This window comes from Acomys russatus, chromosome 13 (genome assembly GCF_903995435.1).
Source record: "Acomys russatus chromosome 13, mAcoRus1.1, whole genome shotgun sequence".
NCBI classification, from domain to species: domain Eukaryota; kingdom Metazoa; phylum Chordata; class Mammalia; order Rodentia; family Muridae; genus Acomys; species Acomys russatus.
The window spans coordinates 17,450,264-17,475,531 of NC_067149.1; the positions used below are offsets into that span (position 1 = coordinate 17,450,264).

Here is a 25,268-nt window from a genome sequence, read left to right on the forward strand (position 1 = left end):
CAGACCATGAGTGGCACTATCCTCATGGGGCCCCACTATCAGAGCACTGGGTGTTGATGCCAACCGAGGGTGACAACATATTCACCCCAGCAGGCTGCAGTGCAGATGGGCCGTCTTTAGAAAGCAGTTCACCAGGACCTGGCAACAAGTTTTTAAAGATAAGGATTACCTTAGCTATTTTCAAGCAAATGTCCTTGGTCACGATGACCAATACGCATGTGGCATCAGCCCCAACGTTGAGCGGACAGTTGCTAGGGAGAAATCCTCAAAGATATACTTTTTACCAGTACTCTTAGTCCACTGTGCAAGCTTGTGGTTCTGGTTGCTCAGTCTTTTGGGGTGGTCATTATCAGGCAAGATGTTAAGAAGCCTTTTTTTTTCATAACCTTCTACCTCCACGCCCTTGTTTTTTTTTTTAAACATAAGCAAGTACCTTCATTTTTATTCCTTCATGTTCAGTATGTCCCAACCTCACCCCCATTGCCAGGCGGCACACGAGTGTCTAGAGCCATTGGGCCTGCATCCCACTCAGCTGGACATGGCCTAAGAGGGAAGGATGGAGAGAGAAATCATGGGATATATATTTCTGCAGAGTGAACAGTGTTTAAAATGTGCTCTAGTATACACAAGATTCCAAAGCACACTAAAAGGAAACTGGCTTCCTCGGCCCTTGTGATAAGTATCTGCCTGTGAAGTTTTAAATACGGGTAGCCCTAAACATGTTATTATCTACCTACACGCGCAGGAGAGACTTTGAAGAAAAGCAAGGAAGGGATTCCTCATCGCAGAGGTCAGAACCAGCTGGTGCAGGTGGAGGCAAGCAGGCACCTGTGTGCACAGCCCGCCTCGGTCCCTCAACTGACATGGAGCGAGGGTGGTGGTTGCTACATCCTGTCACTCAAGCGGGAGGCTGTTTGATCTCTGATATTTATGGATGTTTCCCATTGAGAAATCACCCAGGCCTCCTGGTCTGTGTGCCACTGACCTGTGTGTGGTTGGAGATAAGGGCTGAGGGTGCATTGACTCTCCTAGGCTATGTAAGCAATTTTTTAATTTCAATTTTTAAAATCGTATTTCTTTTAAAAATTTACATATACACTGATATTATTACACATATATAAACTAAACTACACACAGCAACAAGAACCATGAAACAATCAGGAATTATATTTGTGTTACATCATAATGTTTTGGTTATTTGTATTTGGCAACCTTGAAGAAAACATTTTCCTATTTTGGTGAGTCTAAAATTCTGAATGCAAATCAATATCTATCATATCTCATCATTATCAACTTAAAGCATCTATCTAGACCTTAAAACATCTTAACCCCTAAACAACTAAGCTTAATTGTAAAACTAAACTATCTGGTCTTCAACTCCATCAGGGACTTGAGAAGGAATAAAAATAATTACCTGAGTAAACTAGAAATGCAGGTTAGCAGCTTCCAAAGTGAAAAAAAAAAAAAAAAAAGGACGGAGACAGTTTGCTGCCTGAACAGTCACCCAAAACTCTCTCTAATGTTGGAGCAGTTTTTGAGCTGGGCCTGGTGGTGCAAACCTGTAAGCCTAGTTACTCTGGAGGTTGAGGCAGGAGAGTCATGAGGTCAAGACCTGGCTGGGCTACACAGTGAGTTCAAGGCCAGCCTGGCCAACTTAATCTCAAAATTCAAAATGTAAACAGAGAGCTGGATTGAAGTTCAGTGGTAAAGCACTTACCTGGTGTATATGAGACCCTAGGTCCATCTTCTCTGCAGTCAGAAGGAAAAACAATTGATATCCTAATATTGTTGTTTTTTTTTTCTAATCTGAAATGCTTTAGAGTATTTGTAAAGGTTTAGGTATGTAAATAGGAATTACAGATTTAAGTCTCTGTCTTTTAAAAAAATGTTTTATTTAATGTGTATGAGTGCTTGACTGCATGTATGTGTGTTTAGCATATGTGTGCAGTGCCTGCAGAGGTTAGGGGAGTGTATCAGAGCCTCTAAGACCTGGAGTTACAGATGATTGTGAGCCACCATGTAGATGCTTGGGATCAAACCTCAGTCCTCTGCAAGAGCTGCAAGTGCTCTTAACCACTGAGCTGTCTCTCCAGCCCCCAAAATTTTATCTTTTTGCCCTTATCTTTTTGCCCTAGGTTTTTGTCCCTATGTTAATTCCAAAGATGGGAGGAGAAAGACCATGGCCCCCAAAACCATCATGACCAAATTAATTAAAGTAAGCTTTTTTTATTCCTGGCCACTGGCTACATCTGCCTAACACAAAATACCAGAGATCAAGCCTTGGACATGAGGAGGCCACGGTTTTTATAGCTAAGGGGTAAAGGGGGTTTCCAAATGGGGGATTTGCCAGGCAAATAGGTGGTATTACAGGAACAGAACATAGCAAGGTAGCCACAACGACAAGCGGTTATAATAATCTTCTGAGACAAAGGTAGGATTGCAAGATAGGCATGGCAACTTTTTGAAACAAAGGCATGATTGCCATTTCCCGGAGCAGGAAGTACAGAACCATTTGTAGCTAAGGTTTCAAGTGGGACACAGCCCAATCCTTAAAAAACAGACTTAATCATAAACAGAAATGAGCCTAGTTTGGCTGTGCTACAAGATGGCTTTTAAACCTAGGATGGAGGTAGGCTGGTCCATCACCTACTCCCAACCTTTCAGCTCAAGAAGCAGGCTGTGTGCAGAGTAATCCTGGATTAAACGCGGGACAGTCAAGATAAAATACTACTTGGGAGACATAGTGCTTTGGGGTATCTTGGGGACTTCCTTTGCTTGCAGAAAGCCAGGCTGGAGACTGTGCCTGGGTCTTCTCCAGGTCAGCCATAAGTAATGAGGAAATCTAGGAAGAGGGCTCGGCAGGGATCAGGATGATTGTCCCGAGATCCCTGTGGGAGTCACCCTGAAACTGGTGCTCCACGAGGAAGCAGGGACCGGACTTCTGTGCGTGGGGAGATGATGCTGACAGGTTGGACAGCCAATGGTGGCAGGAAGGCGTGTAACCCAGCATGCCTCCTCTGCCTTGTGACTCTACGGCCTGGTGTGCTCTCAGCTACCCTGATTGCAGGCATACCAATTGACTTGAGGCCTCCTGGGGCTAGTTCTGGAGAGCTGGGGGGGTGGGGGTCATCAGCTTTGCGGAGCCTGCAGGCTCAGCAGGCTAGATTAGGCAGGCGAGCCACCGGTGGAAGAGTGAGTTAAATGTTCAAATGAGAGATGCTGGCAGCATGCTAGGTCACGTGGTTTAAAAAAAAAATGCATGGAGCTGCTGGGCACCTCAGGCTGCTGGATGCTGAATTTGCCTTTGCTCGCTCACATGGAAGCACGTCCTTCCAGTGGCTTGTAATTTTCTAGCCGAATGACTTCAGGGTGGGCCCCCTTTGGAATGTAATTACCCTTGTGCTGGAAGCTCTACTGAAGTCTATGCTCAGAAAATGGACAGTGCCAGACATTGCGACCGTCACCACGGGGCTCATTACCTGAAGGCCTGGGAAATGGGAGGGACTGGTCCCAAACAGTGCCAGTCAGGCAGGAGGGACCAGCCTTGCCCACTGGATACCACAGGACCCTGACTGCAACTGCCCTAACCCATTAGCTCATGCAGCTTTTTAGAGAACGGCAAAGCAAGGCACAAAAGACCCAACTGTGGATTCATTGTGTGCTAGAGGCTGGATCTTCTAAGCAATGATAACTTAGTCCTGGGAGTAAATTGTGAATCAGAGCTGCTTAAAAGTAGTGTTTTCAAAGGCAGGGCCTGGTGCAGGAATACAGCATGTGACTATCTAGAGCACAGGGCTGAAAAAGGCTCCTAAGCTGTCTGGGTTTAATAGAAAATGGAGCTATGGTTGCCTAGTGATTTCTGCTCTGAGGTTAAGAGGCTGTAGATGATTAGTGATGTCTGCTCTGAACTTAAGAGGCTGTGAGTGATTAGTGATGCCTGCTCTGAGCTTAAGAGACTATGGCTGATTAGTGATGCCTGTTGTGAGCTTAGGAGTCTGTGAGTAATTAGTGATGTCTGCTCTGAGTTCAAGAGGCTGTAGGTAGTGATGTCCACTCTAGTGACTCAAGTGTCACATCTCAGTAACCTATTTTCTAGGCCTCCCTGTTCCTGGTGCTGTGCTAGGGGCTTTCTCCAATGTTCTCTCCTTTGTCCCTCAAGGCAGCAACTCTGAAAATAAGAATGTTTTTCACAGGAAAATGTTCATGGAGAGATGTGAAAGAATTGAAAGCAGGAGCCAAAAATGAAACACACGACATAATTACAATTAATTACATGGCGATTTCTACTTATAACTATGTAATTGAATCATGAAATGTTTAATAAATTTAAATATATATGGCAAGGGAGAAACTGTCCCGATGCTTACAATGGCTAGATTTTCTTTTCTTTATGCTTGCCTCTATTTCTTTGCAATGACCCACATTTCTTTTTCAAGTGTGAGTGGGTGTGTGCATATTTTAAAAATAATACATATTTGGAGATTTGATGGCATGCTTTTTTTAACTTCATAAATTCACAGGAAACATTAATTACTCCTCCTGACATAAATTTGAGGGCTGCACCAAACTGCTAGCTCACCCGGGACCAAGAGAGTTGGATAGCAGCCGTTGCCCCCTCCCGTTCTAAGGCCTTAATCTGAAAGTGTGAGCAAAAGAGAAGGTCAAGAGCTCACTGGAAATCCAAAGGCACCTACTATGGTTTGAGTAAATCTCCCCCAAAGAGAGGTAGTCTTCCTCAGCCCCCTGCTACAGGAACTGCTGGGGATGATGATGAGGTCTTCCCAGCTGAGAGCATGCCCTTGAAGGAGGGTACTGGGACCCTAGCTCTTCCTTCTTTTCTTTTGTTTCATGGCCACGAGGCAAATGCCTTTGCTCCATTTTGCCTTCTGCCATGGTATAATTGCCACTGGCTGAAAGCAGTGGGATCCACAGCCGATGGGCCAAAACTTCAAAACTGGTGAGCCAAAATAAACCTTTTTCCTTTATAAGTTGATTGCCTCAGGCATTTGTTTACAGTACCGGGAGGCTTACTCAACACCAGAGCCTCAAAGAGGAGGAGGGGCATTGGCTGAAGGATTGCTTGTTTGCCTGGTTATGAAATTATCTCGTTCGAAGACATTTAGAAACTTCGAAGGAACTTCCAACATAACACAAAAGACTCGGTTTGCGTGGAGTAGGAACAGGCTGTTATGACGAAGCAGGGAAAGAATATCTGACATCTGAAAGATCCCTGGGTTCCTTAGGCTGTTTTCCATTGCTGTAGCCGAATGCCAGAGCCTGGACATTTTATCATGGTAGGAGGTTTATTTCAGTTCGTAGTTGCAGGGACCCACGCACATAGTACTAACATCTCCTATCACCGTGAATGTGGAGAAATTATGCCTCTGCTGGACTTTCAAGGGGATAAACCTTATTTAAAGCACATGGAACTGGGCACTTTCCTAATGGGGAAATGACCCATGCCCATGGAGGCCCTGCCCCAGTAGCTGGTGTATACTTAAGCATTTAACACATTATCATTTTAAAAATCAGATTATATTTGTTAACACACACACGCACACACACACACACAAACACACACTTGGATTTCTGATGCTTTAATTATTGTGGTTTATTCAGAGCCAAGCCACCTGCATATTCTAATCACCCCCTTGGTGACACCTGCCTGGTCTAGCTTCCCTGTGCCTCCCCAGACACCCACAGGGTGCAGATGGAAGGTAAGGCAGCACCGAGGGCAGGTAGAGGTCACCTGACACTCTATCACCTTGCTTCTTAGGTGGGAGCCACCACAGCTAACATTACGACCCACATCAGTGTCTAAAGCCAGACTGACAGGAAATCTATAGGGTGTATAGGTTCTCAGCCTTTCTAATGCTGTGACCCTTTAGTACAGTTCCTCATGTTTTGGTGGTGACCCCCAGCCATCAAGTTATTTTGTTGCTTCTTCATAACTGTAATTTTGCTATGTAATGTAAATAGCTGATACAAAGGATATTTGATATGTGACCCTTAAAGGGGTCTCAATGCACAGGTTGAGGACCATTGTTCTAGAGTATTGAGCCAAGGGAAAAGAGGGCAGAGAGGAGGCGGGCATTCTCTACCACTCTAGCACTATGTATAGACTCTTCTAGATGTTCAGTGATTCCAGGGAGGCTCATGGTACGTGTCCAGCCCAGAAGGCAGGGAGCACATCAGCCTCCCTTGTCATCTCTTTCTGGGAGCACTTTAGTAAGGACAGTGTGTGTGCATCTCAGGGAGAAGGGAGCCTCACCAGATGCTTGGCTCCACCCACTGCTGACTTGTTGGGCACTTTGGGCAGATGGCTGGAGGTACACAGGGACCTCAGCTGCAACTCTCCAGGAGACAAGAGGCATCCAGGAGAATGGGGTCCTCAACCAGCTGTGGCTGGTGAACCCTAAAATCACTGTCAATGTAGATGTTGGGTGGAGGAGGGCCACATACAAGGCCTGCCTGTTAGCACCACTGTCAGGGTGATTGTTCATTGTCTTCCTTAATGACCCTTACTGACTCCCCTTCCCTGCCTTGGACAACTCGCCATCTTCAGTTTCAGTGCTTGGTAACAGTTGAAAGTGCACAACTTGGGTGGATAGGAGGATTAGAGGCGGGGGTCCTCCAGGCTAGGCTGCTGCAGGTTTCAAGTGCTCCGCTTCAAACGCAAGTGTAATTGGTAGAATGCTTTCGGAGAGCCCTGGCTGTGGTTCTGTTATCACTGCAATCTTGTTTTCTTCTTGGAAAACGCCTCTGCCTTTTAGTAAGAAATGAAGGTTGGGTTTCAATCAGATGATTCATGTAATTCCTGTCGTGTTTGCAAAAATCTCGGGCCTCCCTGCCAGCCCTTGAGGCCTCTGCCTTTCTTTGTTCCAGCCTCCATTTCTGCACAGCTCCCACTTGCCTCGAATGCCCTGACGCCTGTGGCTCCCACCTGCTCATTCTCTGCTCAATCTCCATGGAAGTGTTTGTCTGTGTGGTAAACAGGGGTCATCTATGGGTGACAGGAAGCACTTTGGGAAGATGCGTAGAAGGGAATTGGTGCTTTTCTGTGCAGTTTAGTAAATAGCAGTCGAAGAAGAGGCTTCCAGCATTCTGGGGGGGGGGGGCGTTCTAAAGAATTCTGTCTGTCCATCCATTCACCCATCCATCCATCCGTCCATCCATCCATCCATCCCGCTTGTACCAGGTCCTGACAGATGCTGGATGAACCAAATAAAGGCAGAGGTTCTAGGGCCCCTGGAGGGAGTGATCAGCTAGTGTAGGAAGCTGCTGAGACCTTTGGTGTTTATAGAGTCAGAGGTCAGCTCACACCAAGTAGGAGGGCATAGATAAAGTGTGGGCACTGGAGAACCAATATATGTCTTGTGTGATTGGAGGACAGGGTGGGAAAGGGGAGGTTAGGGGCATGAGGCCAGAGGAGTAAGTGGTCAGACTGGAGTGGGGCAGGGTTGTAGCCTGACCTGACCTCGTCACCCGCCAGGACATGAGACATGACCACAGGTATCGTCTTGAGACTCGTTTACATGGTGGCCAGGAGAGGCAGACTTGCAAGCTTCTCTGGGTTCAAAGCCTTTTGGCTGTATGAGTTTAGGCAAGCTGGCTAGCCTCTCTGAACCTCACTTCTCTCATCAGTAGAATGGACACCAAACAGTACCACCTCGTGTGTGTGTGTGTGTGTGTGTGTGTGTGTGTGTGTGTGTGTGTGTGTGTGTGTGTGTGTGTGTGTGCATGTTTTCAATGAATTAACTTATAACATTCTTAGACCAGCACCTGTCAGCCATCAGCATGGCTGTTTTACAGACTCAGCTCTGACCGCCATGCTGGGCTTTTCCCTATAGTGCCTTAATCAGTGGTCACACAACTCAGTGAGCTCGGTGTCACTGACCCATCTTGCAGAGGGCAAGTTTATTTGTACTGATTCTAGATTGTGTGGTCCTTGGCAGGTGCAGGCCTGTCCTTATCCCCTGGCCTGTTTCTACTTGGGAAGCTCTCCCAGAGGCAGGGAGGAGCCCAGGCCTCCTGGATCCCCAAGGGGAGGGGACAGGAGTTAAATTTGGATTTCAGCAGAGCCCAGAAGAGATCACTTTCACAGTCCCGCCTGAGGACCAGCAGACCGTTCTTTTAACCCTTTTACCGCCATACGGTTCAGAAGCTGTTGTCTGAGAGGTGAATGACAAAGTAAGCAGTTAAAGTGTGTGTGTGTGTGGGGGGGGGGGGGCTAGGAAGTATGCAGGAAGAACACACAGCACCCTTCCATGGAAAAAAGCTCCAGGAGCTGGGGTTCACTGGTGTCCAAGCTTCCCCAGCCTGAGTGGCCCCCAGAGGTAGGAATGGGCGCTGCACCTCTCTGACTGCCCTGTTCCCTCTCCAGCTCTGCCCTGAGCACCTACTGGATGTCCTGGAGCACACGTATGGGCAGGATGGAGCCAAGTCTCCCAACCCGCAGCTAGGAGGGCGTAGGGCCTCCTGCCGCAGTTAGGCAGAGCAGGGCCCACCGAGACCAGAGTCCTGTGGGGAATAGAAGGGCGAGTCCCCGTCCTCTCAGCCTTGGGCTCTATGTCCCCAGGTGGCTGTGGTTGCTGCCTGTTCCATGTTCCTCTTACCAGGGGTCTTGCTCAGCTTCCTGGAGCAGGTGGCTGTGGCGGGGGGGGGGGGGGGGGGTGATGACAAGAATGTGACAGTCTATGATCACAGGTTGTTTTTCTTACCTAACCCAGGGGTAGGTGAGGCAGAGGAGACACTCTGCAAAGGCAAAGGGTACTCAGAGCCTTTGGGCATACTTCTTTGGACCCTGTTTTAGGGTTACTACTCTTGTGAAAAAAATCACAACCAAAAGCAACTTGCAGAGGAAAGGATTTAGAAAGACGTACACATCCTGAATTGCACAGTCCATTGAGGGAAGCCAGGGCAGGAACTCAAACTGGATGGGACCCTGGAGAGGGGAGCCGAGAAGTGTTGCGTTCTGCCTTGCTGCTTGTGGTTTGCTCAGCCTGCTGTCTCAGAGAACCCACCACCCTGGGTTCTCTGAGAGTGTGCCAGGATCACTCACAGTGGTCTGGGCACTTCCACATCCCTAAGAAAATGTCCTGCAGGCTTGCCCACAGCCTGATCTTACCGGTGGCAGACTCCCAACTAAGGTTCCCTCCCCTCGGGTGACTATAGTTTGCATCAAGTTGACAAAACAAAGAACAAACAAACAAACAAAAAGAACTAGCCAGCATGAGGTTGTTCCATCTTAAAAACCCCGGGCATCCCATTTCACACGTGTAGAGATCAAGGTCTGTGGAGGTCTAGGAATATGCTGCAGAGAGTGCTGAACTTGAACCCCAGGATTTCACTGGGCATACAGGCTGCACAACTACTTCTCGTTTACCTGCAGTGCCATCTGAGGTGGGGTGGTGGTGGGCTCATCTCCTCTTCACAAGCAGACACGTCTAGACTCAGCAAGACCACCACCGCCTTTAGGAAAAGGCAAGTTCAGTTTTGCTGGGGTCCGAAGACCATGCCACCGAGTGAGGCGTCCCTTATTCTGAAAAAAGCTTTGAGCCTCTGGCTCCTTTATCTCAGGTTCCAAATGGTTTCTAGGGTGGCCCCTCCTCTCAGGGCTGGGTGCCAGGCAGGCCATCTGCTTCTGGGGCCCTGCTGCCCCTCCCACAGCCCCTGCCTTCCCCCTGAACCACCTGGCTCCCGTCTGGCTGCAGCCACCACAGGGAAGATCCAGGGAAAAGATCTGTACAGCCTCTTCTGCAACCTGAATTTTGTTGCTGTGGGTCCTGCCTCGTCTACGCAAACAGCTCTGCTGATGCTCAACTGCTGTTCTTTGTTGAGGATGCGGGATGCCAGGGGAGGAGGGAACGCAAAACTCGACCGTTTCCCTTGGCACCTGTTCAGGGCTTGGCTACACCAGCTCCTTCCTTGATAGGTATCCTCCTGTCTTCTGGCTCTGCGATGCACAGTCATATCAGGTCACTGCCCCACTTGATACCATTGGCTCTCAGAGAAACTTACCAGCTTCCTCATGCTGCCTGCACCTTGGAGCCCCCCCCCCTCCTACAGCACCACCACCAAGCAGTGCCTGGCGGCGGCTGCTGCTGCTGCTGCTGCTGCTGCTGCTGCTGGGCCTCCTTCCTGTGCCTGGATTTGGTGCTCCTGTCTCTGATCAGGCCTGGGGTTTGCTCCTCAGAGACTCCATCCAGGGCCTTCCTTCCAAAGCCAATCCATCAGGTGAGGTAGGGCTCTCCTTCCTGCCCCCTCTTTGTGCTCATACGTATGTCCCCTCTTGCTGAGCGTCTTTCCTGCTTGACCAGAAGCCATGTGCAGACAGGGGCAGCATTGCACATTTATCTCAGAGTCCCCAGAGGCTCCCTCTAACAAGCTCACAGCTATGCTTCTGGGCCACATTTAGGTGCCACTGTGACTTCCATCTTCTGAGGCAACAGCCTCTTCCTTTCTCTGTCCATGATGAGAGTCGGGGTAGTCAGGGGGACTTTCCTGGGGTCGTGAGTGGCTACCAACCACCAAACCAAACTTGACTCTTCTTGGGGAGATGTGAGCAAACATATAAGTAAGGTACCCACAAGAGGCAGAGTCCAGCTTGGAGAATCAGTGAGGAGTCCAAGGTGTGTAGGGGACCTTAAGACAACTGCATCACCCAAAAGTCCCATCTATGAATGACCACCTCATGGAAGCTGTATCATGGAGTCTCCTTTCAGTTACCTTTCCACGTGTGTACTCTGCCACTATCAGAGGCCATGTGTGTGGGGCAGAATTATATGCAGCTGTTGGGGGGGGGGCATAGGAGGAAAGTTCTAGGCTCTGGGGTGAGGGTTTGATGGCCCTTCTCCTACTTCTTCTCTGAGGAAATGCTCATAGGTCTGATATTGTGAGGGCATCATTCAGGTAATGGCTACTCATGTGCCAGTCACGTAGGCCCAGGGGGCGTTTGCTCTGCAACACTGGGTCCTCTCTGCTGGCCTCCTGGCCTCGAGGATGATAGCGGCCGCATGTTTCAGCTTCTCAGAATAGATTCCTCCAAGCAGAAGTTTAATTCCAGTGTTCTGTGAAACCCCCCAAAGGAGGAGCTTCCAAGTGGCAGCAGCTTCCAAGGGTGGTGTGGATGTGCTACTAGCTTTCCTGGGGCTAGGGGCCGGCCCTTCATTTCAAGTATCACACAAGAAGCAGGACCACTGGCCGGGAGCATACAATCACTGGGCTGAGTGGGTCATAAGAGGGAGTTGGGGAACATCAGGTGTATCTGTGGAGGGACAGAACAATAGGAAGGCCAGATGGCAGGGGCCACAGATGCAGCCACAGGCTGGCTTTGGGGCTTCTGGCAGGTCCTGCCTTCCCCTGCATTATAAACCTGAGACTGCTGTGGCGGAGGGATCCAGGCCAGGAGTCCTCTTGCTGTGTATCAGCTCACCTACTCCTCTGCTGTCTTGGGCATTGACATCTCAGTTGAGAAGATGACAGTGGAAAGACAGACAGGGCCACAGAGCCCAGAAGTGGCAGAGGAGACAGAAGAAAGTAAGTGACAAATGGTGGTGACAAGTGCTGGAGGGGCCTGTTGAGTCAGAGAGCTTAGGATGGAGGAGGCTAAGAGGTGAAGATTGGGGAGCAAGCAGGAGCCTCAGCGGGGACAGTGATGCAGGTAGGAATGCACATTCTGAGAGCGCACTCAAGCCAGCTCAAACCTGTTGGGGAGGGAACTGGGGGTTATCTTCTGAACCGAGCATCCAGGGACACCCATTAATAGCTGGATGGCAGCCACAAGTGCACTTTCATACCGGGGAGATAGTCAGACATGAGGCAGCATGCCTTGATTGGCATATCTGGGAACCGGGAAGGAAGCTAAAGGTTCCTGAGCAGTAAAGGAGAGTCAGAAGGAGATGATGTTTCCGAGGTGTCTGGGCTTTGTTCTGCTGCAGAGAGCTCTAAAGAGCTTTAAGCAGGGCAGCCTGACTTAATTTCACTTAGCCAGACAGACGTGGATTCAGTGAATACTAATGTGCCATGCGTGTGTGCATGTGTGCGTGCGTGCGGTGTGTGTGTGTGTGTGCGCGCGCGTGTGCTCTGACTTGACAAAATGGAGTCTATGCCATATCTGAAACCCAAAGCTATGGAAAGCCCCCTTCCTGTGACAGAGTAAGGCTGAGCTTACCCATTGGGTGAGTCTGAGCATGCCCAGTGGGACTGAGGTGAGCTGTGGTGGAGCTGGTGGGCGTGGAGAACCCATTGACCTTGCTCTTCCTTACAGGCAGCCAGGCAGTCAGTTTCTTTCCGAGCAGTGACAGCAGCAAGCTCCTGAAGGCTTCATGCCTTTGTGGACAGAATCCATGGCTCACTCAGCGAGCACTCGGGGAATGCTGTGACTTAGACGTGTCTGCATTTTTACCTCTGTGGAGTCTCACGGAGCCTTGGAGCAATGTCTTGACCTTTGACCAGAACAGGCTCTCCTCAACTTTGGCTGTACATAAGCCATGAGGAGCTTCCCCAGCTCCAGGCCAGACAGACCACAGGCCTGGAGAGGGATCCACATGCCAGTGGTTTCAGATGCTCCCTAGTGACCCTCAGATTGGGATGGGGTCAGGACGCAGCTGGAGTGAAAGGAAGTTGCGCAGAACAAGTGTCTAAGCCTCTCTCATGTATTGACCAGTCGGTCAAGCCAGGCGTGACAATGGGGCCTTTACTGTTCTTTCAGAGCCCAACTGACTGCTCCCCTGAAATCCCTTGCTGTAGCCCATGGCTGTGCTAAGGAACTGATACATTTGCAAAATCCAGTCTGACCACCCTTCTGCTAGTAACCTGGCTACCCCTGAGCCATCCCTTGTCAAGCGAAATCCTTGTGAAGATGGGGGATGTTGCACTCCTAGGCCCACTCCCTAGTAGCTGAGAGAAGTATGGAAGACACCTGTCTGCTGACCTGGCAAGCAGGCAGGTGTCATTGCCCGTTGATGTCCAAGTAAATACACAGCTTACATATCCATTGAGCACACAGGTTGGGGAAGCAGGTCTCACACGTCTTTAATAATAAGGGGCAGGAAATACGTTTGCCAAAGGGGGTTTTGCTCAAAGATTAAAATAGGCAGCAGGGCGAAACAGCCCCACATTGTTAGCAGCCTGCCTGGCTTGGCTGGGAGGGAAAGAACACAGCTTTTGAGTGGGTTGGTCATGTACCCAGCTTGTGTGCAGGGGCTGGCCCGAGGTGCAAGCCTGGGGTAGCTCTCAGGCCCGTGCCTCAGAGATAAACTCAGGTGGCAGGGAAGCCAGGAAGCAAGCACAGGGACTATGCTGCCAAAAACACTGTGGTGAGTGCTGGGGGCTGGGCAGAAGGCCCTGGAGAGGGCCTGGGTGAGTTTTGTGCTGAGTCCTGTGGCAGTACACTGGAGACTTTAAAGCTGGGAGGTAACATTCTGACATGTCCTCTTATATTCGGTTGTCAGGAGGACTGACAAGGCAGTAAGACTGGGTGAAATGGCGGCTGCGGCCCTCACCCTGTCATCGTTACAGGCAGGAACTCCTCGCCCGAATTGTGTATTTCAGAATCCCAGAACCCTGAGCCGACACCCAGGAACAAACAGACCTGGTGACAGTGTCCCCCAAACCTCCTCCACCTCCCAGCTAGGTGTTAGCTCTCTACCTGACCCTAGCATAGGTCAGCTCCCATGACCTCTCAGACGCTGGCTTTCCAGGTGAAGAAGGGAAGTCCAGTGTGGGATAGGACTGTGTGGAGAGAGGGCCAGGCTGTGGGCCCCACCCCTCCAACTCCAGCTGCCTTTTACCACTAGCCCCGTGCCTTACCGAATGGCACGGAATGGCACACAGAGCTGGGCTTTGAGTTCTGACTCGGTGCTGTGCTGGCCTGGTGTGAGCTCCTCAACTGCTCCAGCGGTCTTGTCGGTGGCTTTCCTAACTGCCCCTTTCTTATCCCCCAGGGCCCTCATCTTTGTGTCCCATGGCGCTGGTGAACACTGTGGCCGTTATGATGAAGTGGCACAGATGTTGAAGGGGCTGGACATGCTGGTCTTTGCCCACGACCATGGTGAGTACCTCCGGGGTGCCACTGAGGCTGGCAGAAAGGTCCCCGTATACTCGGCCCTATCCCTTTCTGTCTTCATGCCTGATTCTGTTCTCTGGGTTAAAACCTACATGTGGGTATGTAAGTGGGACATTGTGTCTGGCCAGCAGTTACTATCGAATCAGAGTTTGCATGCAGGCTGTTGGAAGCTTGCCTGAGAAACCAAAGCTGGGCCTGTTTATCCGGAGCCTACCTGGGCCAAGGGGTCCTGTGGAACGTCTCTGAAGTGCCACCTCAAAGTAGACAGGTGGCGGCAGTAAGTCAGAGTAAGTCCAGTTTTAATCTCAGATGAACCAGCAGAGACTTGTAAAGTGTCTCAAGGTAGATACACAGGAAAAGTCTTGAATATGTTTGCACATGCATGTATATACATCAAGAACAGCTGTACCTCCACAGCACTATTCCAGATTAGGAGGAACAGAGGAGGACATTAGGAATTTATTTTGGCTCATGGTTTCAGAGGTTTTGGTCCATCACAGTGGATCAGAACAGAGCAGCTCACAGCAGCCAGGAAGCAGAGAGAGCAAGCCTGCGCTAAGGGCCTTCTTTTCCTTTCTCCTTTTCTATTCTGTCAGATTCCCAGCCTAGGGCATAGCACTGCCCACATTGCAGCAGTGTCTTTGCCACTTAGCTCATCCTCTACTAAAGTGCCCTCAGACACTCCCAGAGTTGTACTGTAATCATCTCTTAGACATTTCTCAAGCCAGTCAAGCCAGTTGACAATGATGATTAACAACCACAAATGGGTATTCGAATGTAGACACATCTGCACAGTTCACACTTCCACCAGCATATATATAGGTGTATTAATGTGCAAACACACATGCATGCATTCACATGCACATATGCACACACGTGGGTGTACAGGCTATGCATATACACACATATAGGTGTGCACATGATCCCTCCAGGGTAAATGTATTTTTTTTTTCTATGTGACAAAAATCCTACTTCTAATAGGGCTTCTGGCCCTTTCGTATTAGGACTTGAACTCAGAGCCTCAAATACGCTAGGCAAGCACTCTGTGGCTGAACAATACCATCAGCCCAGTATGCAGCTCTTGAGTTATTTTTATGGTGTTCATGTGACCGAAAAGTCTCCAGATTTGGTTCTTTGTTTCTGAGGCTAAGCTCCCAGTGACAGCATAGTCATTTCCCCACGTCCCAGGGTGGTTCTCTGCCATTCTGCCCGAATCCCAAAATGCCACTTTGTCTATCCGATATGAAAGTAGATAATTAAGTGATGTCGTTGGAAGGAGGGACAGGGGAGCCATGGCAGTGGCTTGAGTCTCCTAGGAGAGAGAGAGCTGAGGCCTCACAGAGAGAAGCTCGTGTGAGACAGACCACAGCCTGCTAGGTGATTTTTGTCCATGAAGATCTGTGAATTTGATTTGCCAGGAGCCCCTTTTAAGCTAGATGTATGCGCGCACGTCCCCCGTAATTGAGATTATTAACTAAATTCTCCCCTCGCAGAGCTGTGATGGTCTCTGCTGCTCTGAAGTCAGCCCTGGTTGTATCTGTGGGACTGTTGTTTGGGAGATTATATTCCAGGGTTATCCCCAAGGCTTGCTGTGGGGGCTCTGCCATTATTAAACCTAACGCTCTGCACGCCAGAAAACCCTGAGACAGGAATGTTTTGTCCTGCTGCATTTGTCTCCATTAGAACCAGTTTTAGCGCCATAGTTATGTGCTGGGGACTCCTTGAAAGAATTGTTGCAATGAGCGCCCTGAATCCATGCGTCTGATTACAGCTCAGAGCCAGCCCCCATATCGGGTAAAGTAGGCCAGATGAAGTCAATGTGAGGCTCTGTTTATATTGCCTGACAGTGGTGCTTGGAAAAAACATTTTTTTTTTTTTTTTAAAGTCCAGGGAGAAAAGAATCGGCCCACTTTTTTGACGTTGCCACCAAAACTAAACAAACAAATCAGAGGTTCAGCAGAGCTCTCTGTGGCATTCTAAATGCCAGGCAGATGTGGCTGTGTTCACTTGTTCCACATTCCCAGAATGACACGTTGGAAATACCTCTGCATGTGCCAAAGGGAGGAGTTTGACTCAAAAATGAACCCAGTTGAGCATGTGTATATACATACACATGTGCTTTCTCTCTAGTCATAGGGGCATAGCGTCCCCCACCCCACCCCATGGGTCCGAGTCCCCCACTTGATGAAGAGTTGAGCCACTCAGCCCTTCACTTTTCTCACCTTCCACGTGGACCATGATTCTGTCGTAATGTTGAGGTAACATAGAGAAAGGTCCTCCAAGCTGGGAGCCAGGGTGAACCCCCCCCTTTTAGGACTCAGGACAGACCAGCGGCTGTGCTGCTCTGTGCTGCGTGGGCTCGGAACAGGGACAGCACAGCTGGGGCCAGGAGGTTCTAGCATTGCTACCCTTCAGCTGGGTCACCTCAGAGCTGCAGAGGCCACTGGGGAGAGAAAGGCAGAGACGGTAAACGTTGGACACAGCAGCTGGGCAGACAGCCCCCAGCAGCTACAGTGCTGCCTTCCACAGTGCTATCTACAGAAGTGCTGCTGTTTGCAGCCCTGATGCTGAGCCACAGAACCTCGGAGGTCTCTGCCTGGCTGCCTGCTGGCTTCTCATTAGCTGCATCCCGTGCCCTCCCCGCCCCCCCCCAACCCCCACCCTCCAACCCCACCCTGCCACCAAGGCTGTGCTGTGGCTCTCTCTATCAGTCCATGATTCTCAGCGTGCCTGCAGACAGAAATTTAGGGGTGCTTTCTATCTTATCCTTTGGAGTTTTCCAGAGTGGCCTCATGAGATTGGATAGATTACCAGAAGGAAAGCCACGATGCTGTCTGTCACTGAGTGCTGCCTGCGGGCCCCACTCTAGGCACCTTTCCTTTGTTATCTCAGATTCCTCCTAGAGAGGTTAGTATCCCTGACTCATAGGTGGAGGCCTAATGTAGGATATAAGCCAGGAGGATGTTAGCTTTGCACTGGGACCGTACATGGGCCCACAGTATGAGACAGAGACCCCCCACCACAGCAGCCTGAGGAAGAGACAGCTGTTTCCTCCCATGCCACAGAGTCAGGCAGGAGAAGAATAGCAAGGTACTGCCAACAGCCCAGACTTTGTCCAGAGGCTTTCCCCACGGATGTTACATGTCTGTAGTATTCACTCTGATGGGCCCGGCTTTAGCCACGTAGCACTGAGCAGGAAGCCAGGAGGAGGAGGGAGGGGCTAAGCTCAGAGCAGGGACAGGAGACCTTCCTCGGAGATCTGCATCAGGCCACAGCTGGATCCCAGTGGCTGGAACTGCTTCCCTAGTGGTAGCTAGCTAGCTGCAAGGGAGGCAAGGGAATGGAATTGTCAACTGTTGACCCAAACAATTCAGGAATCCTGAGAAAGAAAGAAAAGGAAGGAAGGAAGGAAGGGAAAGAAAGAAAAGAAAGAAAGAGGGATGCTCTAGCAAATCTCAAGACCCCCTTGTGTGTCATCCCTCCACGTCCTTCTTTGTAAGGTCTGAGGTAACAACTATTATAAGCATCGATAGTAATCTGGGTTTAAGCTCCTAACTGCACATTTGCTCTGCATGGGCCTTGTGCAAAGAGGGGTACACTGGCACAGTAACTTGTAGTCCAGCCTGCCCTCCCCCGAATCCAGCAGCCCTTTTCTAAGAGCATGTGTGGTACCTGTCAGGCTGGGGGTGATGGCTCCCTGAGTTGAGGCAAGCACAGACCACTTTATGTTCCTGTTTTGTTTTGTTTTGTTTTGTTTTAATTAATTTATTCTTGTTATATCTCAATGTTTATCCCATCCCTTGTATCCTCCCATTCCTCCCCGCTATGTTCCTGTTAATTAGTCCCTCTCTCAACCACAAAACCCCACTCCCGGTCATCCACATGTGACCCCCCCGGGCACTGGAGGCGTCACTGGTGCTTATTGAAAGGCTAGAAGAGTTTGTAACTCACATTCAGTGAGACGGAAATATCTCAGATGTGAGTTGCGGCGCTTCCACATTGTGTATCCGTAGACGTGGGGCTGATCATTGTCAGAACCCACCATTGGGTTGGGTGGCCCCTGGACCCCTGAGTCTGGTGGCTAAGGGCCAGGGGAGCTTGTAAATGATGTGAGCACCCTGAACAGGGGAGCCACACATCTGCTGTGTGGATGCCAAGGCAATGACAGATGTCCCTGAGCTACGCTGGTGTCCCCGGATCCTGCAGGGCTGGCAGGGTAGCAGGGTCGTCCCACATGAATGGGCTCTTACTGGAAAAGGAAGGTGTCCTAGTTTGGGTTACCGTTGCTGCGATGAAACACGGTGACCAAAAGCAAGTTGGGGATGAAAACATGTAATTGGCTTACATTTCCACACCATAGTCCATCACTAAAAGAAGTTGGGGCAGGAACTGAAGCAGGGTGGAAACTGGAGGCAGGTGCCGATGCAGAAGCCACGGAGGGGTGCTGCTTACTGACTTGCTCCCCTTGGCTTGCTCAGCCTTTCTTATAGACCAGGACCACCTGCCCATGGGTGCCCCCATCCACAGTGTCCTGGGCCTTCCTACATCGATCACTAATTAAGATAATGCACTGCAGGCCTTCCTACAGCCTGCTCTTACCCAGGCATCTTCTTAACTGAGGTTCTTCTCTCAGATGATTCTAGCCTGTGTCAAGCTGGCAAAAAATTAACAAGCATAGAAGGACACTGGCCACTGGGACCCCAGCTTCTATCTTAGCTACCATTGAAACCCCTGGGGAGCCTGTGTGGAGACTAATGTCTGCCTCTCTCATCCTCAGACCCTGCTGTCTTTGGTCTTTGGTGCAGTCCAGACACTGTAATTTCAAGGGGGAGGAGGGTTTCGGCACAGGGTTTCTCTGTGTAGCCTTGGCTATCCTGAGACAACTAGCTTTGTAGATCAGGCTGGCCTCGAACTCAGAGATCCACATGCCTCTGTCTCCCAAGTGCTGGGATTAAAGGAGTGCGCCACCACGCCCAGCTCAGACACTGCAATTCTTAGTTATCCCGGGTGAGTCCGTGGCAGTCCAGGTTGAGAGCCAAGCCAAGGGAGGCAGCAAGGTCTCTCTGATCTGTAGTATCATGCATCTTTTGATTTAGCCAGAGCCCAGGGTCTGAGGAGAGAAGAGGCCTGGCCTGCAGAGCTCAGGCCTATAAAGAATCCCTGTGGGACGGTAAGCACGGAGAGCTGCTCATTGTTGGCAGGAGGCGAGGACCCAGGACAAGGGCCAGCAAGAAGCATGCGGGCGGGTGGGCGAGGGGTGCCAGCCACAGCTGCACAGGTAGACACTAGAAGGCAGTTTCCTGTGATTTCTAAACGCAGCACAACGGAGCCACAGTGGGTGTGCGTGCAGTCACTGGGTCTGCAGCTGCTCCTATGACTCACTGGAAACCCCTTACACAGGCGTCCTGGCCAGCCAGACTGCAGAGAGGGCGTGAGGAGGACTCAAGGAGGAGGGAGGTACAGCTCCTGCCACAGAGAGCCAAGAAGAATCATCCGCCTGTGTCTCGCTGCCAAAGCATTTTTGCCTTTCCCAGCAAGTGTCCTTCTGTATGTCTCACACAGCTCCTTAAAAATGCAATGTCACACCATGTGAGGTGGCACACGCCTTTAATCCTAGCACTCGGGAGGCAGAGGCAGGAGGATCTCTGTGAGTTCTAGGCCAGCCTGCTCTACAAAATGAGTCCTGGACAGCCAGAACTACACAGAGAAATCCTATCTTGAAAAAAAAAGAAAAGAAAGAAAGAAAAGAAAAGAAAACGAAACATTGTCACTAGGGTGTCGCTCAATGTCAGAGCACCTGCTCACCACATGTGAAGCTGTAGGTTCCATCCTAGCCCCACCCACCCTCCCTGCCTCTAGGAAAAAAAAAAAAGAAGGGAAGGAGAGAGGGAGGGAGTGGGGGGAAAGGGAGCAAAGAGAGGGAAGGAGGTGGCAAAAAGAAAGGAAGAAAGGATGGAAAAGAAGAAAGGAAATGAGGAAGGAAACTCATGAGAGTTTGCTGGGCCCAGCTTTCTATTTACAAAACGTAAAGAAAACACCCTCAGCAAATTAACAGTGAATTAATTATCTGCAAATATTTGAGGGAAAGTGCTAAAGGAAGACTTTAAAAAAACACACAAACCAAGGCCTCAGCTGGGGTGTGAGAGAAGAGGAAGTGGCCAGGGAACAACCGTGGGCCAGTGTGGTTCTATGGAGAGGTGGGCCCCGTGTGGCCATAAATAGTACTGAGAAAATTCAGGGGCAAGCCCAAAGGTGATCTGTGGTGCTTTCCACACAGGAGCCAGATTCGGGGGCAGGGGGTGGGTGGGCACAGTGAGATGTACTCTATTAATAAAGTAGGTGGCCGTCATAGGCATGTCATGCACGTCTGTCGGAAACGCTTGAAAATGTGTTGACACCGTTTCTCGCCTTAGTAAATACAAGAGTGACAAGGATGAGGAAGTTGCTTGCTGATGCTTTAGAGTCCCCCAGCTGACTCGGGGTGACAGAGAACATGATGAGGTGCAGTGAACCTGGTCTTGCTCCCCTCAGAGCGCCAGGAGCCCACAGCCCATGGCGTATTACCCTTCCTGTCCCCCCTTCCCCCTTTCAAGTCAGTCCGCATTTTACGCAGCTCCAGACCTTCAGTTTTTGAGTAAATCTCTGATGTGGATTTGTATGAAAATGCAGTCATCTGCCTCCTCTGTGGCCAGCGTGACTTGGCTCATCCATGAGACAAGGGCAGCAGCAATAAGAAAGAAGAGTCACCAGTGCTGAGGCGGTGAAGAAACAGGGTGAGGCCAGCGCTGCAACTTGAGGAGGGGGCACCAGCACCCCCAGATTCTCAAGCTCAGCTGGCCTGTCAGGATCTGGGCACGTGCATGCCAGGGGACCTAGGCTGCTGGGATGCCAGAGCTGCTGGCCCTTGGGCCCACTGTGGGAGCCACTGGACCCATGAACTGATACAAGGACACCTTGCGTCTGTGAGACTCAGCCCACTTCAGAGGAAGCTGGTGAGGGAGGCAGGGGCAAGGGAGGAGCGGCCCAGTTTGGGGCAGGACTTCAAGGGTACCTCATCAAGCAGGTGAGGCTAGTGCCACTAACTGCGGGTTAGGAAGGCCCAGGTGGGCATCCCAGGCCTCTACTCTATGGCAACTCGTCACATATTTGACCGCAAGTTCAGCACCATCTGGGGAGCAGGGATAGGTTACTGGAGTAGGCCAGGCCTCAGTTTCCTCGTCAGAGAACAGACTATTGACGTGTCTTTGTCTCGGGTTAGAGTGGTGACTGGGTTGTCACGTAAGTGGAAGGGGTGTTGTTGCTTTCCTTCCTCCATCCACAGCACCATCTGCCCTTGAATTCACAGTCCTCCTGCCTCGGCCTCCTGGGGGTTTGGTGGCAGGCATCTTAGTGCAGATGGAATCACTACCAAAGATTCTGGGACAGACTTTGCTATTGTTTGCCTCCAGGGTGTCCTGAAAGGCCCATGCGTTGTAGTCTTGGTCCTCAGCTTGGGGGAAGTGTGAATTTTAAAGGGTGGGCCCTAGTGGGAGGTCAGGGATTGGAGCTAAGGGTTGCTTCTCTTCAGTGGTCCAGGCAGGAGGTGACTAGCTTTGCTCGTCACTCGCTGCCACCATTATGTGCCACCTCCCAGAGGTCCAAATATCCAGAGTCTGACAGAATCCTCCATACCATGAGCCAAAACCAGCGTCTCCTCCTTGTGAGCTGATAAATCCAGGCATTTGGCTACAGTAACACAGTGCTCAAGCATTAGAAATTATTGGTAGCCTCGGGTCCCTTGGTTCAGTTGCTTGCCAAGCCGTAGTTTGTGTGATTTTTTTTTTTTTTACGAGTCTGAGTCTCACTTTATAACCCAGGCTGGCCAGAACTCACTATCACCCTGCCTTGGCCTCCCCTGCACAGGGGTTAAAGGCGTGTAGCGCCACATCCAACAGCAAATTCCATTTCTTAACTGCCGAGACGTGCCTGAGCTGGCATCACTCTGAACGCTTAAGTTAAAAACTGCTGATGTTGCTGTTTCTACAGCTAAACTGAGTGGCTTCAAATTTTCTTTTGGGAACAGTCTTATAAAACAGAGGCCCTGAGGACTTGGAAGCTCTCGAATCTCTTTAGGCAGTTGGTGTGCCCACTCAGAGACCATGTAAAGTGCCTTCCATGAGGGACAGAGAGGACTAGGCCAAAGCCCTCCGGGACCCCATTCCCACGTGTTTCTGAATGCTCCCTCCTTACCATCAGCCACAAATACGGAATCGTACAGCTGCTCTCTTATGAGTGAACTGCTCACTGGCCCTGCAAGCGTGACCTTGCCGCTCACTGCCTGGGTGACCTCAGGAAGAGTTCCAGAGCCTCCCTGCATCAACTCCTAAGAAGGAACAGCAGTGTGTGCACAGTGGCACTCGGTAGGCAGGGCTCCCCAGAGGGCAGCGTGATGGTGACAATGGTGGTGAAGAAAGAATCCACAGAGGCAGATAGTCCCCAGCCCAGCCAGTAAAGCTAGACTTTGCATCAGAAAGAAAGGGGCTCTTGCATGGAAGACTGCCATGTTCTGGGAGGGGTGGTGCACACTTTTAATTCTAGTGCCCTGGGGGTAGAGGCAGCTGGAGCTCTGTGAGTTCAAGGCCAGCCTGGTCTACATAGCAAGTTCCAGGCAACACTGAGCTGCACAGTGAGCCGTTGTCTGAAAACAAGTCTACCATGCCGCTACTGTAGCCCAAGTGACTTCCAGAACCTAGCGAAACCACAGAGCCACTGCTCCTCTATCTCGTCTCCAGTGATGATCCAGACAGGGCAGCTGGAGAGAGAGACAGAGGGGGAGGGGGCAGATCTGGCAGGTTCCAAAGCCCAGAGGCTGGCCAGGTCTCCACAGGAATAGATGGCACTGTGGGGTAGAGTTGAAGGTGAGGTGTTCCTCAACATCAGGATGTGAGACCCAAGGCATCACCTCAACCCAAAGCATCAGTGTGAAAGAGAGGACAGAGGCTTCAGGGGGAGAGCATGCGGCAGGGCTTGTGTTGGGGTTTGACTAACTAAAGCATGGGATGTGTACGCTGGGAGAGGGAGTCCGTGCTGGGGAATTGCAGAAGTTGTCATAGGGCGTGATGATGGCGACCTCACAGGGCCTCAGTTTCCCCACCTGTACCTCTGAGGTACTTGGGTGTCCCTGCAATGACTAAGGGAGTGAGGTAGAAGCTGGTTTGTCCTCTGCCCTTCCCCCAGGCATGGAACTGTTCTCTTTATCAGACCTTAGGCACTGCCTTTACACAAAGAAGCTTTTTTTTTTTTTTTTTTTTTGTAGTCTCCTCAAATTGACAGTTTCTGTCATTTCTAAACAGAAACCTTTCTTGGGTATTTTCAGAGTGAAGTGGGAAAGCTGCTTCAGCACCATGCTTTTTCTGATCTGGAAAATAGTGCGGCCAACCATGGGACCATTCTTGCAGGCCTTCACTGCTGCCTGTTGTCACCAACGTTGTCCGTTGTTCCTGGGGATGTTTGGCCTAGAACTCACCGTGTAGACTTTCTTGACCTGAAATTTGCAACCTTCGGCCTCGATCTCCTGAGTCCTAGGATTAAGGGTGTATGCCACCAGGCCTGGCACACACTTTCTCTCCTGAGTCCTAGGATTATGAGTGTATGCCATTGTGCTCAGCAACACACATTATTATCATTATTATTATTATTATTATTATTATTATTATTATTATTATTATTATTAATGTGGAGGTCAGAGGACAATCTTGGGAGTTGTTCCTTCTTCCCAGCACTTAGTTCTCAGGGCTAGAACTGGGGTTGTTGGGTTTGGTGGCAAGTGTCTTTATCCACTGTACCCACTGAGCCATCTCACCTGGCCACACCCAACTCTGCTCATTTACGTGTGAGTAGCAAGTGAGGAAAGGTGCAGCGTGAGCCTAGAGTTTGCACGTGAGTCAGTTAGGCATGCAGTCTGCTCAGCCTCATGGGGGGGAGTGACAGGAACCTGCAGGGTGTGTCTGATGGCCGTGGGCTTTGCCTCTCACAGCTGGAGCTGCAGGAGGCCTCAGGCGGGCTAGCTTCCCAAGAGCCTGTGGGAGCTTTGCGGTGATTTTTCTGTCTGGTAGAGTTTCCTGGGGAACTTACCCTGAAGGCATAGTCACTGGTCCAGAATTAGTCATGCAGTCCCTCTGATGAAAATATTTAAAGTTTCCTGGCAAAAAGAAAACAGAGTCGCTCTGGGGCTCTAGAGGCAGTTTCTGAGGTGTTTAAATGAGTCACTTGTTGAGGGAGGGGGAAAAAAAAAAGTCAGACCGCATGTGGTCCTGTGTTAAAAAGAAAGACTGAGCAGGGAGGGAGAATCTACCCCAGAGATGTTTTTCTGTGTTGCTCTGGACCTGAGAAAGATTTGCCTATTATGGGTTATACCCACAATACTTTTATATATCATCGATTATGTCTATTATTGTGCACATTATGGGCTGTGTCGAGGTGTGGAGAAGACCCAGGGTGGGTGGGTTCCCTTAAACTACTAGCTTTGTGACTCTGGGCAAATGACCTAACTGATCTGAGCCTGTTTTACCACCCTCGCTCAACAGCAGCAGACTCCAAGCCTCTTTTAGTCTCCAAGGAGCAGTAGCGGGTTAGGAAGGAATTAAATTCTCTGATCCACGGAGAATGCCTGGCACCCAGGAAAGCCGTGGCTGGTGGTTCCTCACTAGTGCTGGAGAAGCCTCGTCCCCTTTCTAGAAGCCATGCCTGTCATGTGCAGAGGAAAAGCCATTTCTCCAAATCCTGGCTGTTGGACGGAAGCCAGCGCTCCTCAGGAACTCGTGAAGCGGGCTGTCCTCTACCAAAGGAGCCATGTCCCTTCTCACTGGCAGAAGGGACAATCTGTGGCACCTATTAGAATACCAAAGTGCATGCTGGCCTCCAGGCTCGCTCAGTACCTGTTACACACTTCAGAAGCCATGCTGGCCGGCACCCTTGCTCATCCCAGCTCCTCTTGCCTCCCCCACTAAACTTCCCCAGCTTTTTGTTCTTCTTGCATCCCCCAGTGTTTCAGCTCCCCTCCCCCCACCCTCTGTCTTCCCTGCACACTCTCTGCTCTGCTCCTGCTTCTCTCTTGGCCAGGTCCAGTCTGCTGGCCATGTTCAGTCCACTACTTTCTCTCTCTGCTCTGGAATCTTCCAGATGCTTCCGCTTGTTTCTCCTCATATCTTAAAAAAATAAA

The 25,268-nt window shown here is 50.3% G+C and overlaps 1 protein-coding gene across 5 annotated transcripts in view; it reads left to right on the forward strand.

Annotated features, from left to right (window-relative positions):
- Mgll (monoglyceride lipase) overlaps positions 1-25,268 on the forward strand; it is a 101,655-nt gene that overhangs the window by 23,924 nt on the left and 52,463 nt on the right. For 4 of the 5 annotated variants that reach the window (XM_051154881.1, XM_051154880.1, XM_051154882.1 and 1 more), the window contains exon 3: positions 13,947-14,053. In XM_051154881.1, the coding sequence (XP_051010838.1) occupies positions 13,947-14,053 (107 nt within the window). Of the gene's footprint in view, positions 1-8,167; positions 8,191-13,946; positions 14,054-25,268 lie in introns of those variants that run through there. The other variant, XM_051154884.1, reaches the window with a different exon arrangement.